General features: G+C 47.4%; 1 protein-coding gene across 1 annotated transcript in view; it reads right to left on the bottom strand.

The window, feature by feature from the left end:
- The window catches only part of LOC126537930 (uncharacterized), a 41,755-nt gene extending 27,479 nt beyond the window's left edge, over positions 1 to 14,276 (bottom strand). Inside the window, exons 1-2 of the mRNA XM_050185053.3 lie at positions 14,108 to 14,276; positions 2,274 to 2,842 (exon numbers count right to left, since the gene is read on the bottom strand). Coding sequence (XP_050041010.1) covers positions 2,274 to 2,816 — 543 coding nt within the window. The 5' untranslated portion in view covers positions 2,817 to 2,842; positions 14,108 to 14,276. The remainder of the gene's footprint in view (positions 1 to 2,273; positions 2,843 to 14,107) is intronic.
- Between the last annotated feature and the right edge of the window lie 1,192 nt (positions 14,277 to 15,468).

Raw genomic sequence — 15,468 nt, 5'->3', positions numbered from 1 at the left:
TCATTTTTCAGTCGTCCTTCATAATCAATTTTACTGTGAGCTTCCCTCACTTCAAGACTAGTCCAGCCCATGTCACCCTGCACAGCTTCATTTGTAGTCTTCCCGTGAGCGTCCAATGCGAGCCGTCCTACTAACCTTTGGTTGCCATTGAGTCCTGATTGTACCCCTGATTTCAAGCAAACAACCGCATTTCCAAAAGTAAGTCCTGGAAGCATTACACCTTTCCACATACCCCGGAGCACCTCGTACCTATTGTATCCCCATAGCGCTCTGTGCTTCATTATGGCTGCGTTTCTCTTCCCCTTTACTGTTATTGTTTTTTTCCTGTGTTTCCATATATCTATTGCCTTCGTTTATCCATATACCAAGGTATTTATATTCTCTTACCCGAGCTATTCCATGGCCCTGTATGTTCACAGTTTTCACTGAATACCATAACACCTGATTTTCTAACACTAAATTTCGAACCTACATTCTTGCCTTCCTGTCCACAGATATTAGCCAGACGTCGCAAATCACTTTGCTTGTTAGCTAGCAACACAATGTCGTCCGCATAAAATAAACATGGAAGCTGCTGCTCTACTACTGTACCCGCCTGTTTGTATGAGATTAAACCTGATATTACTTCCTTCTAACGCCCTCTCCATCTTCACCATGTACATCATAAACAGCAGTGGGGATAAAGCAGCGAGAGCGTGGAGTGGCGCCCTCTCGCGAGTGACGTCACGGCAAGGACGCCGCTTGCTCCGGGTCACTCGGCTGCCGTGCGCGCTCGTTCCCTTCGTGTATGCTTGGTGGCTCGAGTATGGGTATGGGTGGCTCGAGCCGTACTTATTGAAGGATATGTCGGCTTCTTTCTGCTGCCATTCCTGAATCACAGTGCCTTCTTCAAAAGCGCGTGAGTCGAGAAAATTTGCGACTTGAATATCGCAAGCTATGTAGCGTTGAAGGGGTCTACTGGTTTTGCAATGCATCTATGCGCCGTGTCTGTCCATAAATATTGCGCAAAAAGAATGTCTGCAAATTCTACACGCGAAGTTGCGTATGATGGTTTGTTAAACATTTAGCATTCTCTTAGTATTTAGCTATGAGATACATTGCATTCTACATGAAAGAAAAATCTTGCTATTTGGTATCAACATGTTATCCATGTTAGAAAGACACTGCCCAGCGAAGCTGTCATCCTGATTGTTATTACTCTGGTGAGCTGTTCCAGTCCAATATGGCCGATTTATTAATGCGTAAGAGAAAGCTTTAGGCACGCATTTCGTATGAAAATGTTTGCTGCTACTTTGACCACTCTCCGAAACAGGCCCCCATAAAACGAATTGCTCATGGCTGCTAACACAACGGCGCGTCATGTAGAGTATTTACATAGTTAGTTCACAAGTACCATAGTAGCAATCACCTGAAAGAAAAGTTTCGTCGTTAAGATTGATAGCCAATCAATTGCAAGCGATGAAATGTTTCGCGGTGGCCCTCAGTAGCTTTTATCGACAATATCGCACACCCCTCACGCAACGGTAGCAACCGGCTGTCGTTATGGCAAGGCACGCATTGTTCGCGAAACCCATCACTTCACTACAACTTCGCATTAAAACCATGAAGCAGTTTTTTACAGAGCCAATTGAAATGGCTAAAGTATACTCGAGGTGTTACAGCGCAGCTCAGGGTGCCTAGAAAAGAAAAATTCAAGCACCTTCTGCCTTACCATGTCTCGATCCAGCGTTGTTTAATTATACAAACGAAGAACTATTCGCTTCGTCAGTACATAAAAGAACCTCGCAAACCTTCATAGGGAAGACACCACAAACCTTACATATTTCACTTGATTTTTGACTCTTCACCGGGTAATCACATATTTAATATGTCCCATGCTACTGATGAATGACGCTGCGGCTTCTTTCTGGCTGCAGCCATGTGGTCGAAATGGCATATTTCACAAAAAAATTTGGCCCGAGCAGCCTGTGTCAGTTCGCCAAACAGATTACAGGGCTTCCTGTGTCTTAACGTCGGACCGACTATAGACCCTACCTTTAACTAGAGAAATTAGCGCGCCGGCAGGGCGTAAGGTGCCGGAAGGTTCATGAAAGCAAAAAACTGTCATCCACCCACATGTAGCACGAAACTATATACAGTCGGACGGATGACAATTTTTCTTTGCATGAATCTCTACTTGGCTCCTCTTTGCACGGCCGCTAGCTGAGCCAACTAATGGTTGAAAAACCAAGGATCCTGCTAGAGAGCTGCACACTCAGCAGTCCTGTACTTACTCGAGGACAAGTTCGCATGACTGCCATTACGGTCTCTTTGGAGAGAATGAGGCCTGCACTGCCCAGACTCTCCACGTTGCCCAGCAGCTGCGTCAGCTTGCTGCGCTCGACCAGCGGCGATGAGCAGTCCGTGGTCGGCTCGTCGTTTTCGAGCGTGTGTCTGCAGAGGTCGTGCGGCAGGGCGAGCACTCTGACATTTGGGAACGTGCGGATGAGCTTGTACACTTTGTCCTTGTTGTGCGCAATGCACAACTCTTCGGCGTCTCTAAGCAGCTCGCCCGCAGCGGCGCAGAAAGGCTTGGAGGACTCGAACGACGCACACCCAGCGAAGAGGGCGCGCGATACTCTCACCCTGAGCTGCAGCACTTGCTTCGCGGCCACCAGCGACTCCTGGTTCGTGACCAGCGAGGAACCGCTGTTCTCGAGCTTGCACCCTTCCGGGAGCGGGACGTCCGGTGGCCACAATTCTGCGAGCTTCAGTACGATGTGGTCTTCGGCGAGGAGAAGGTCCCAGGTGTCTCCGTACTTGGCAAGTTGTTCCATGGTATTGCACGCGTACAGAGGACCACCTGGAAGTTGGAAAAACGTCAGCAGCCACATGTCTTGGCGACATCCAACTCAGGCGATTGCACAAAAGACGCCAAATATTTCGACGTTCCAATGTTATTGTAACGTAATTGGTATAGTCAAAAATAACGTACAGCGCGAAGGACAAGGACTGCGATAGACGACATACACAGCGATGTGTATGTCGTCTATCGCAGTTCTTGTCCTTCGCGCTGTACGTTATTTTTGATCATGAATTACCAACTGGCTCAAGCAACCACCCTAATTGGTATAGGTTCCATGTATGCATTCCACGCAATTTTCACGAACCTTAAGGAAAACGCCGTAAATTTGAGCACACCGAACAGCGAACTAGCGCTTTCTAGTAAATGTCGCGTACCTTATATAGCTGTTACACCGCTCCCAGCTATGTTGGTACTACGGACACTGAGGAGGCCAGTCGAGGTCGAGGACGGCCATGAAGGTCAATGGTCAAAACAAGGTACATGCATCATTGTTGCGAAGCTTCTATAGAAATCTACATGTGCGCTAATGGTGACTGAACATGAAAATAAGGATTTCATGACCTCTTTTTATACATGGCGAAGCCACATGCCACCAGGCTCCTTCCTTTAAGCATTATGATGTGTGTAAATCTTCCATTACGTTTAGGCATTCATCTGCACTATTCAGAATAAGAATTTTGCTTTCGTGCTTCCCATTCCTTTGCGCCACCAGCCTTTCTTCTCTTACTAGTCTCCACAGCATACTCATTCACGATTCCCGCACAGTCTCTCAAAGCCAACGCCTCGAGCAAGTACAGACACAAAGATCACTGGATGGATACTTTGACATTTTACCAGAGCATGTTCAATGATGCCTTCACCATATTGATAAGCTGTGCGCACAAGTATTGCCCTTGTAAGTGCCATTTCTTGTAAGGACACCCTCTAATGACTTATATATATATATATATATATATATATATATATATATATATATATATATATATATACCGCCGGTCCTAGGATGCAGGCAGTTCCCGAGCTCGAGCCTCTGCTGCGCGCTTGATGCTGCCGATGCTGCTGACTCTGTGCGCACGTTCGTCATCTACCTGACAATATATATATATATATATATATATATATATATATATAAGCTTGGGATTGTATATGTTCAGCTCGACATTGTACCATATATCTGGCTTTCCCTTCATTGCGTCAATAATAATAATAATAAATAATAATAATAATAATAATAATAATAATAATAATAATAGTAATAATAATAATCACCATGCAGCAGCATTATTTGCCTATTTATGTCCCCTGCAGGATGAAGGCTTCTCCAAGCGAACACATTGCCCCTGTTTTGTGTCAGCGGACGCCGTCTTACGCCTGCGAATTTCGTAACTTCAATCCACCACCTGTTTCTCTGCCGTTCCCGACTGCGCTTCACTTGTCTCGGTACCTATTCTGTAACTCTCAGATACCACTGGTTATCGGGCCCATGTGCCCATCCAGTACAGTTTTAATACGATCAGCATTCTTTGGGAACCTAACGCACTTTCAGGAGACTTTATATATCTATGCGTTTTCCTGCCAAATTGAGTCACTGGGCAGTCCATGGTAGAGCACTGCACGGGGCGAAATTTTCGAAGCGGGCCCGCCAGAGGAACGTAGTCTATACATGCCTTAAATATGTCATTGTCTCGGCGATGCATTCTAAGACGTTACAATAAAACTATCCATGCAGTCACAATAAAACATTGCGAACAACCTTTCCCTAAAAAGCACGTGTACAGCTAACCTGAAAAGACCAGCAGAAGCAAAGCCCGGTTTAAATATTTTGGGCAAGGCATTTTATTGTACACAAGTGCACAGAGCTTTTGTATACCCTTTAATGTTGTAAACCACAGAAATTATGCGCGCCAGTAAAATACTTGACAGTTTCGCCAGAAGGCGAAGAATCGACAGCGATGACGAGGCTTAGTGTGGCGCTCGAGTTCCTCGCACGCTGTTCGAACTATCGCCCTCGTGCGCTGTAGAGTTACTTTATACGCTCCCTTTACCTATACTGCATATAGCCCGTGCAGTAACTAGTGCGCTGTACTGTCACTGGAAAAAAAAAATTCAGAGCACCGCAAAAGTGCGCGACATGCCGGCAACAGTCGGTGGCAGCGGCCATGTCCCTTCCAGACCGCCGGAGCGCTGCCAACGTGCGTTGAGTAAGAGACGGATTTCCACCTCGAATTTCGCGTTCTATTTGTCGAAACTGAATTATTTTTGTGTGTTTCTTCAAGTGGATGCCACAAGTAACAGCGGGATATCGACGGTAATGGACGTACTGCGCGGAAAACGACGGAACTGAAAAAAAAAAGGGGCGGGCGATGGTTTAGATGCTCACGAACTTTCCACGTCGCTTAATGGACTTAGTCTTGGTCAAGTTCTATGTGCCGAGCTGAAAACATACGTGCATGCGCTCAATGGATTCACTTAAAACGTCGTTTACTTGCAAACTGGGCCTTGAGGTTGTGCTGGCGATAGAAAACGCAGTTTGACAGCGAACGGAATGTGTATTTGGCTTTCAGGTTGCCTTCATAGCACTCGTTCGCGTCCTTTCAAAGTGCACAAGCAAGCAAATGTAAACATTGCTTACTGCGGGGCTGGTTCATCTTTATAATCGGAGCGAAGTGTGCGCTGTAATCTTCATGTAGATTTCTAAAGTTACCCGTCACGTATAGGAGACAAAACACCAGTAGCCAGAGCACGCCGCCAACTTCGCGTGCTGCGGCTGCTGGGGCACTTGCGAACGCGGGTTTGCAATGTTCTCACTGATTTCTCAAATAAGCTCTCCGAACGCAATGCTCCGCGTCGTAATATTAAAGGATCTTCATTCACGCGAGACGAAAGCTTGTTTTCGCATACGAGTGAAAATATGCGTGTACAATTGTGCTTTTTATAAAGTATTTTTGTACCATTGATAAGGTCAAACTTCCAGTGCACTTCCAGAACGTTTACTGTGTTCTGGAAGGCTGTCGTTTTTGACGTTACCATTACTTAACAATGGCGCAGTTCTTCTGCGGCCCCAGTCTTTATCACTGGGTTAATCCCGACGGTTCATTAAACGACGGCTTGGCAGGCTACCGGATCCTCGGTACGCAACTGCTGCTTGCGCTCGGCTGCACGAGCCTGTTCTTGTGCCCGGACTGCAGCATCGGCACCACGTAGACGAGCTCGTTTCCAATTCTGCTCGCGGCGTGGCTGATCGGAAGCTGCCTGCTCCTCAGGAAGCGAGACGTTCATTTGAGGGATCGCCAGCCGTTTGCGCGCAGGCGCGAGTAAGAGCGGACGCGAGAGAGAAAATCTGGGGGCTTTTGCTCCTTGAATATATGACTCTGCCTAGGCACTACGGACGAGGTTTCTTAGCGCGTGTTCTAGGCGTTTGACCCTATAGGCGTGCTGGCATTGCGCAGTGGGGTCGAGTTTGTTCACGCTCGGACGCTGGCTGCCGGCGCGGTAAAATAGGTGAAGCAGCGGGCATTGACGGCCGATTTGGCGACTGCTGTGTCGGACAGACTGTCTCGCACCTGCGGCGCTCGTGCTAAGTCAGTCGTGGCGGATCATAGCTTTCTCACGACGGCGATGTACCTTGTAAATAACATCACAGATGTTTCTGTGGGAGCAGTAGCGACCGTAGTAGAGCCCGGGCCGCATATATTGAAAAAGTCGCGGGGCGCGGTAGTGCTGAACTTAGCGTCACAAGTTGGTGGCTGGACGTAATTATATTTATTCAATCGTGTTTTTTACTAATTCTAACAACGTGTCATTATTTCGCATTATTGGCGGCACCTCCAGGACATCAAAGCGGCAACGGAGACACCAAAGCTAGAACCCGAACTGCTCCCTGGTTTGGAGCTCGCCGAGGTCTGCGCGTGCCAGGTGTGTATAAGATCGGCTGTCCGCTATCGTGGATAGCCAATTTTTTTATGCGAACGCCCCCTGGCACGCTTCGACCTCCGCGGCTCCAACCCACGGGCCGCCCTGCTTCCAGCTTTGATCCCCCCGCTACCCTTTGGGCGCCTTGGAGATCCTACGCCGCCTGCTTTATTATAACCTCAGGTGCTCTCCCGAGGCCTCCGTTTGCCGGTTATACGTGCCTTCCTGGAGCAGTGCTTGTAATGGTAAAAAATCCAATCTATCATCGCGACTAAAAAAGCGACCCGCTACTTATACAACACCAGTCAGAACATTAGCCCTCCAGACACAGCGATCGCTAAACGGGGCGTCCGCGCCCACTGCCTCACCACGCGGGCAGCCAGCGGCTGAGCGTCAAACTCGACCGCACTCCGCAATGCCGGCATGTCTGCGGACAAACGAATACAACACGCGCTAAGAAACCTCCTCCGTAGTGCCTAGGCAAAGTCATATATTGAAGGAGCAGAAGCCCCCACATTTTCTCTCTCGCGTCCCCTCTTACTCGCGCCTGCGCACAAACGGCTGGCGATCCCTCAAATGAACGTGTCGTCCTCAGGAGCACGTATAGAACGCGTGATCAACCCATTTACGAGCCGGAGGGAAATTACCGCGCGCGCTCGGCTGCGACGGAGAGCAACGAAGCCACTACTGGCGCAGTCACTACTGGCGCCTCTTTTTCTCTCATTCTTTTTTTTTCGCGCATGCACATGGGGTTGCGTCGGAGGAGTTTTCTGCGTACAGGCGACAGACGGACGGACGAATCGGCTAGCCATATACAGCTTCACTATAATAAGTCGCAAATTATCAGTTCACTTATGCGCCAAACTTTTTAGTTTTAGCGGGAAAGAATAACAACAAATTAGGTCATTGTCTGTAATTCATTTCATTCTTTTTTTTCTCGATGCAAGCGTCAGCTAGCGGATGGGGTGAACACTAGGCACGACGTGTTTCCTGTTAGTTTTTGCCGAGTGTCCCCTTTCGCTGAATTTTTTCCCAACGGTAGAACTGTCGTTCAATTTTTGAAGGTGACACAGATTTGTCGTGTCTCACTGCTCAGTTAAATCCAGATACAATCGTTTTACAAGAAACTTGGCTAGGCCCCCGCCAAAACAACTTTCATCTCAGAAATTATCGCTGTTTTCGTTTAGATCCGTCTACAAGAGGTGGTGCATTACTTACATTAGTTTCAACCAAAATTTGCCAGAAAGACAGCACTGACACGTTTGTCCTCTGAATTCGAAATTCTAGTAATAGCCTTAGAGGAAGCTTTAGCTCGGGCCCAACTCTGACGCGACCTATTCAAATACATGTAAAACGCAAAAACGTTTTTCTGAGATAACCCTTGGGCCGATTTTAATGAAATTTGTTGCATTTCAGAGATATAGATAAATTCTAATGACTTTTGGAAGCGGAATTTCGAATTTTGTCCTGATATTTCTTAAAAGAATTTTCAAATATTCGACCGTTTCGCAAAAAAAAAAAAAATAGAGGCATGAAGTTTACAAACTCATAGCGCATCAAGAAGAGATATCGTGGTTCTGTAAACGGCATCCATTAGATCATTCAAAGCGGACAAATGTGATATGCCCTTTTACATCTTAAGTGAATTTGTTACGTTGGTTACAAGGGATCTGCAAAAGCTGTATTTCCGCATTACTATTTTTTTAATTTTCATGTGTAACATATCAATTTTGTCCGCTTTAGATGTACTGTTAGATTCAATTCACAGACTTGTATTATCATTTTTCGTTGTTGAGTTAGAGAGTTGTAAACTTGATAGTTACGTTTCCTGAAAATTTTCGATTTTGCCAATTTTTAATAAAAAATTGACGACTTAACTCAAAACTTCGAAACAAACTGTCACTAGATTTTAGGTTTTTCTTTTAAATGCAACAAACCTTGTGAAATTTGGTGCAGTGGTTGCCGAGAAAAACGAATTCTCATTTTACATGTATTTATATAGGAGCACCCGAGCTAAAGCTTCCTCTCAAGTTTACGTTTATGTCGCTTATTTTTTCATCGCGAATGTGTACCATTCTTTAGGGGTTCGCGACACATGGCCTCTGGATAGTGTAACGTCTCTTAAGAGAAGTCATGTCATATTGGCGAGTGACCAACTTCCATCGTTTGGCACGCGGTTTACAAAGAGATACGTGTAGTAGTACTCGACTGTGACATTGATCCCGAGACAATAATCTTATATGGCAAAACTCAGGACATCCTAGTTTTGTTAGAGGTTTAGCTACTGCTACTCTAGATTTGACTTGCATATCCTTGCGTCCTTGCGTCCTTGCGTATCCTCTTGGTCGACTCTTCAATATGCCCCAAATAGTGACCACATTCCGGTGATTTTCAAGATTATGTGCTTGGTAACATTCTTAGCGTCTCATGCGCGAACAAATATAAATTACAGTAAATTTCAAGGTAATTTGCGATCACCATTGGCTCCCTATCTGAAGCGAATTCTAAGCAAAAAGCATTAAGGCTCAAGCAGTGAAGCGTTCCTTCGACCGCTTCCTAACCTTACGTGAGGCCTCCTTATAGCCAACGACGATGGAGGCAGCATGCGTACTCTGAAAGCTCCCTTCGCCCGTCCTCACGTAAGGAACGGTTGCAGCACGCTGGGTTCGAGAGCATCTCTTAAAAGCTTTACGCGAACACCCATTATTCATGAAAAAGTTGTACCGTCGCACAATTTTATTGCGATAGCAATTATATGGACACTCCAGGCGCATTTTTTCCCGTCGCTACCGGCGTCGCCGTTATGTTCCGTATAATTTCCAAGGGCGGTAACACCGTCGCCGCGCGTCGTATGCTGCATGTGCGACTGAAAGCACGCGAGGGAAGCTGACGATCGCGGCTCAATGTGGCTCGCGCGAAGCATAAAGCGGCGAGCAAAGGCGCCATCTTCCGTCGCGCGATAGGACGCTGGGAGATGGGATGGGGCGGCGGCGTTATGCTCCGGCAACAACTGCGCATTTGGCGACCGGGTGCAATGGGAACTAGCGATAGCGGCTCAATCTTGCGCGCAATATATGGAGGAGAGCGGGGAGGCAGCGCGGGAGTGGGGTAGGAGGGGGGGGGGGGGGGGGCTTCGACTTTGTCAAGTGCGTACTTTGGACGGCCGTGCGCCGTATCTTGAAATGGATCTTCAGACGCCTCATACTTTTGTGCGCGCTGTGTCTCTCTTGCGTTGAAGCGATAGACCACACGCAGGTCACTTCGCTCGCTGCTGCTGCCACGCTTGCTCACACCAGCGTCCAGCGTTTTGCTGGGAGTGCCCGCGTTTATCGAGTTTGATGTGTTCATGTTTTCTTGTGCACGCTGACGCCATGCTTGTTAATTCAATTAGTATGCGAATGCTAAAAGTTTACACGGCCGATAAAGCTGCCAGTTTCTTTCCTATATCCTTCGTATAGGCGTCTACTACTGTACTTTTTTAAATTTCGATTCGTGACGCATTGGATGCATAATCTTCATCAACTAGTGTTTGCCCCACAAAACTTAGTCGCGCTTCAATCGCACGACCATAACTGATGTCGCTCCTCATCAGTTCGGAACCGCATTTCAGCCTTGCCTTCACCACCATGTGAACTGACCCTGAGTGCTCTTTGCCTGACATGAGGATCGGCTGAAATCTTCTGTTAAGAACAGTTCTCAATACAGGCCAGGACCCGTCACCATACTTGTCACCATGCCATTCTTCTAAAGGCTGGACTGCAATCCGTTTCTCAACGGGGCTATGCGGAAAGTGACAGCAAGACATTGGGCGCAACAAGAAAATCGCCACAAACGTCACGTTATAGGCTAAATCCGGGCTACATCAGTTATAGACTAGATCGGGGCACGTAGTCATGCCGGTGACTTTTTATCATTGATCATGTTTCCTTTAATGTTTCCAAAATGGCGTTCTTAATAGCGTAAGCATTTCTGTGCTTACCCAACGAGAAACCTGCCCGCCATTGAAATTCATTTAAATTAACCGTACAACACACATAACAGCATACGTTTGACTAAAGAACAAGCTCTAAACAAGCATCTGAACCATCGCTGAAGCACTGAATAATGTATAAGAGTCGGATCATGTTCGATAAAGTGGATAATGACACCTGGCTGCATGCGCATGAGCATGTGTCACGCCGCAGCTGTGCGTGTCGCCGCGGTGGTGTCGCATTTACCGTAATGACGCCGAGACAACCGCAGCTGCTCGCTGAAGAAGAACGCAAAAGCAGAAATGCCGAGTACCAGCGTCAATACAGAACACGTCAGGAACAACTCAACTACTCTGCGCAGAGTGGGCAACTATAGCAAGACGCTCAGGAACGCAACCAACAAGAGGAAAGACGTCATGCCGCTGCCGCCCAACAACGACGTTCCAGGGAAGGCCGCAACGCAGAGCATGCGCGGGAAATACGAATGGGCAATACCCAGCGTCACAAAGAAGAACACTGCATACCCCTCACAGCAAATGTATTGGTAGTTTTGCAAGAGCTTCGCTAAATTCGCCTTAATTCACCTTAATTAACATCAAAAGTCGTGGATTCGAGTGCCTTAATTAAATATACCTTAATCGATTGTAGCTGATTAACTTCACTTAATTAACAGCAATTGTCGTTTGTTCGACTTTCGTAATGAACCATATCTTAATTAAACCTACCTTATGATGTTCGCTAACGAACATGATAAGCGAACGACCGATGACGGTTGATAAGGTTTCATACTGGGCGGATCAAGTTCCATAACACCGATAATGACACTGGGCTGCGTGGAGATGTGCAAGTGGCACAATGCTTACGCATAGTCAGAAGACCACCAGTTGAGTTTCTGCGTGAATTTTTGTCACCTCTTTATTTTGATTTCGCATTAAACTTTGTTTGGACTCGCGCGCGCTGTGACTCTCTTTCTTCATTTCAAGAAACCATACCAACGTCTATATCTTGCGACCGCGTGTCGGGCATTGTGTCGGGTTTAGCATGCCTGGCGAACTTGCGACACGTGGTTCCTTCTGCACATAAACATCTCTTGCGCCTACCCACAGCTATAAATAATCCCGTACCTTGTCAAATGCAAGGAGGTCGTCAAGGCGATTCTGAAGAATAGGATATCAGTGCTTCATCCAGCACCGGGCGGTAAGCTTACTTCTTTCCGCGCATATAATTGCCAGCATGTTGCCTCAACTTGTCCTAACAGAAGTACTGCTGGAATTAACTTTGAAGTTAAGGCATCGAACTTGCATTTGGTATTACGCGACCGCGACGCACACAACTGCGCTTCGGCCACAACGTAAGCCTCAACAGCAGAAACGCAGGCCGATACTATGCGTGAAGCTCAGCTGCGTTGTGCCGAGGCAGCATTGCTGCGCATATGTCGACTCCCGTGGCACTCTGCGAGAGCATCCGGAACGCAATACTACACCTCGGCGCTTGCGCGGCGAGCCCAGTCCAAACGCTACAGACATCCGCGTTGGCGTGGGAAGTGTATGCCGAACACAACAACCGTACACAACATAAAACTATAGTTACGGCCGCAAAGTTAAGAGGAAGCTTTAGCTCGGGCCCAACTCCGACGCGGCCTATTCAAATACATGTAAAAAATGTAAAAACGCAAAAACGTTTTTCTGAGATAACCCCTGGACCGATTTTAATGAAATTTGTTGCTTTTGAGAGAGAAAGTTAAATTATAGTGACTGTAGGAAGCGGAATGTTGATTTAGGGCTTGAATTTTGTTAAAGAGATTTACAAAAATTCAGAAGTTTGAAAAAAATAGGAGCACGAAGTTTACAAACTAATAGCTCTGCATCAAGAACAGATATCGCGGTTCTGTAAACGGCATCCATTAGATCATTAAAAGCGGACAAATTTCATATGTCATTTTACATCTTACGTGAGTTTGTTACGTTGTTTACGAGGGTTCTGCAAAAGTTGTAATTACATATTAATAAATTTCTTGAGATTCATGTATAAGATGTCAAATTTGTCCGCTTTAGATGTGCTATTAGGTACAATTCACAGAATTGAGATATCACCTATTCTTGCTGAGTTACACAGTTGTAAACTTCATAGTTTCGTTTTCTGAAACATTGCAATTCTTGATATTTTTTAATAAAAAATTTACGACCTAAATCGAAAATTCGAATCCAACAGGCACTAGATTTTAAGTTTTTCTTTGAAATGCAGCAAACCCCGTCAAATTTGGTGCTGTGGTTGCCAAGAAAAACGAATTCTCCTGTTACATGTATTTAGGTAGGAGCACCTGAGCTAAAGCTTCCTCTTAAGGACTAGAAAGTTAGGTAATTAATCAGTGATGACTTACTGCACGTAATGAGAACATAAAATATTATATAGGTTTCCCCAGGGGGCTTAATCATTGGTTTCGTCCTCACAGCAGCTTCTTCCATCTTCTGTAAACTTGCTTCGCGCTAGCTCTGACGCCGTGTCCGCGTCCGTGGCCGTGTGTGTGTGTGTGTGTGTGTGTGTGTGTGTGTGTGTGTGTGTGTGTGTGTGCGTGCGTGCGTGTGTGTGTGTGTGTGTGTGTGTGTGTGTGTGTGTGTGTGTGTGTGTGTGTGTGTGTGTGTGTGTGTGTGTGTGTGTGTGTGTGTGTGTGTGTGTGTGTGTGTGTGTGTGTGTGTGTGTGTGTGTGTGTGTGTGCGCGCGCGCGTGCGATGCCCGTCAGCACGATCTCCTTCTTGCTAGTTTCATTAAAGTGTTATGGTGGCACAAAATCTGACAAGGCACTTTTCGCGTGTTTCGAAAAACCAGCCCCCGTGGCGGTTTCACTTATGAGACGCGCGCTACAGGTATTGGAGATTTGTTGGCAGTTCAGTGTTGGAGCTCATCTAGCGTCAGCTGATCTGTCTCGCGCCGTTGCTCATTACGTCTCTCCTTTACCAAGAGTACGCAAGCGCACCGCTCCACGTGCCGTGAGCTCCAAAGCATATCTTTAGACCAGTTGCTCGCTTTGTAGAAATTGAAGGTAATGTTTTAAGTGCAAGCGAAAATACTACTTAGGCAATTCAGACAGCAAGTAAAAAAATAGTTCTGTCGCAGTGATTAGTGCATAGCTTCCTACACAACTTAGAAGTTAATAGGAGGTTACGATTAGTGTCATCTGCAATACCAGACATGGTTTCCTTTTTCACACTAAGTAGACTCGATAGTCACACCGCGAAAATGCAGACGATCAACGGACTGCCCACGAATGGTACAGTACAGTACTCGCTATTTCACAGAATATGAGTGTCGTGTTTAGTGTGGCGGGGGTGTAAGACAACCCAAGGGGGATTTTCGGGGATGTAAGTGAACCCCTGCTTACCGCTCTAGCGCTGTGTATTTCCCACGACACTCTGGTCCAAACTGGCCGTCGACATCCAGGTGATTTCAGGGCGAAGACGAGATCACTGTTGGTGCCAAATGTCTCCAGAAAGGCTCTCGAAGCTGACTAACGACAAAGCAACTTTCGCGTTTTCACACGCGGTGACACATTACTGGCGCGCACACGGCCGTCGAGGAGAGAGGCCATAGAATAAAGAACGAGAGGCGATGCGGCAGAGAGCCTTCATACGATCCCCGGCAGTTTCGCCGTCGTTTCGCATTCGGACCCGCCGCCGCGACGGTAGTTTCGTATGATTTCATCTCCTCCTCGCCTGAACAATTGCAGCGCAGCTACTACCCTAGTGTTGGCAGTAACTGGTTGTTTAACTAGATAAACAAAGAAAAAGGAGGGGAATAAAAAACTGTTGCTGAACGTACCAACAGTAACGCGGTCTGCTTACACCTAAACCACGGTCACCAATGGATGAGAAGGAAGAGTAAAAAGGACAGGGAAAGAGGATACAGTTATTTATATGGGCAACAATATATATCGACTAGGTAAACAGAACATTCACAGTTCATTTGCGAAGCGACTTCCTCGAGAGAGTTTGTCACCCTGCCCCGGCACACCGTCACTGTTAGGCCACTTAGAGCAGCCGGGTGGCAAGGCCCGACCAAGGAGGCAGGGCCAGACTGCTTGAGGAAGTCACGCAGTGTTATGTGAGCCACCTCCCGCGCGCGAGGCGGGCTGCGTGGCCATAACAGCGCCTAGATGCTGTCGGCTGCCAGGCAGTGCGCGCGGCCGCAGCTCAAGAGTCCTTCCCGCAGTACCTTGAAAGCAACGCGCCGCAGTAGCCAGTGTTCGAGGGTCTCCACTTCACCACAGTTGTTGCCAAGGTCCGCTGCGGCGAGACAGAGGCGTTGCCTGCGCGCTTTCGTACACACGCCTGCGACGCGCAACCGTAGCAGCCCGCCGCTGCCGCGAAATATTGCGCGCGGTGATCGCAGGCAGCGTGTTTCCTCGCGTGATGCATGGGTCTGGCCACCGTTGCAGGAGGTGGTGTCGGATAGTGAGACGCATATCTTCGCTGTTGAGGCGAACGTCGGCGCGCTCCGTGGCGCGCTCGTTGCAGACCACGTCGTTGTGGCATGTGATCCACTGCAAGCGGATCCCGACCCCCTCTGTGCATGTTTGCTGCGTGTCTCGCGCACTAGAGGGCAGCCGTGGCCGTTCGCCTGAATGCGGCCTAGTCGGCTTAGTGCCGCGGGTGAGTCGCAGTGGACCGCGCATTTCGACGGCGCCGGTGTCACCTCCAGGTATGGAGGAAAGAATACACTAGCCATGAAGGAAGGAATACAATA

Source organism: Dermacentor andersoni, chromosome 4 (genome assembly GCF_023375885.2).
Source record: "Dermacentor andersoni chromosome 4, qqDerAnde1_hic_scaffold, whole genome shotgun sequence".
NCBI classification, from domain to species: domain Eukaryota; kingdom Metazoa; phylum Arthropoda; class Arachnida; order Ixodida; family Ixodidae; genus Dermacentor; species Dermacentor andersoni.
Note: the sequence above shows the minus strand (reverse complement) of the source record. Positions and strands in the feature narration are given on the sequence as shown.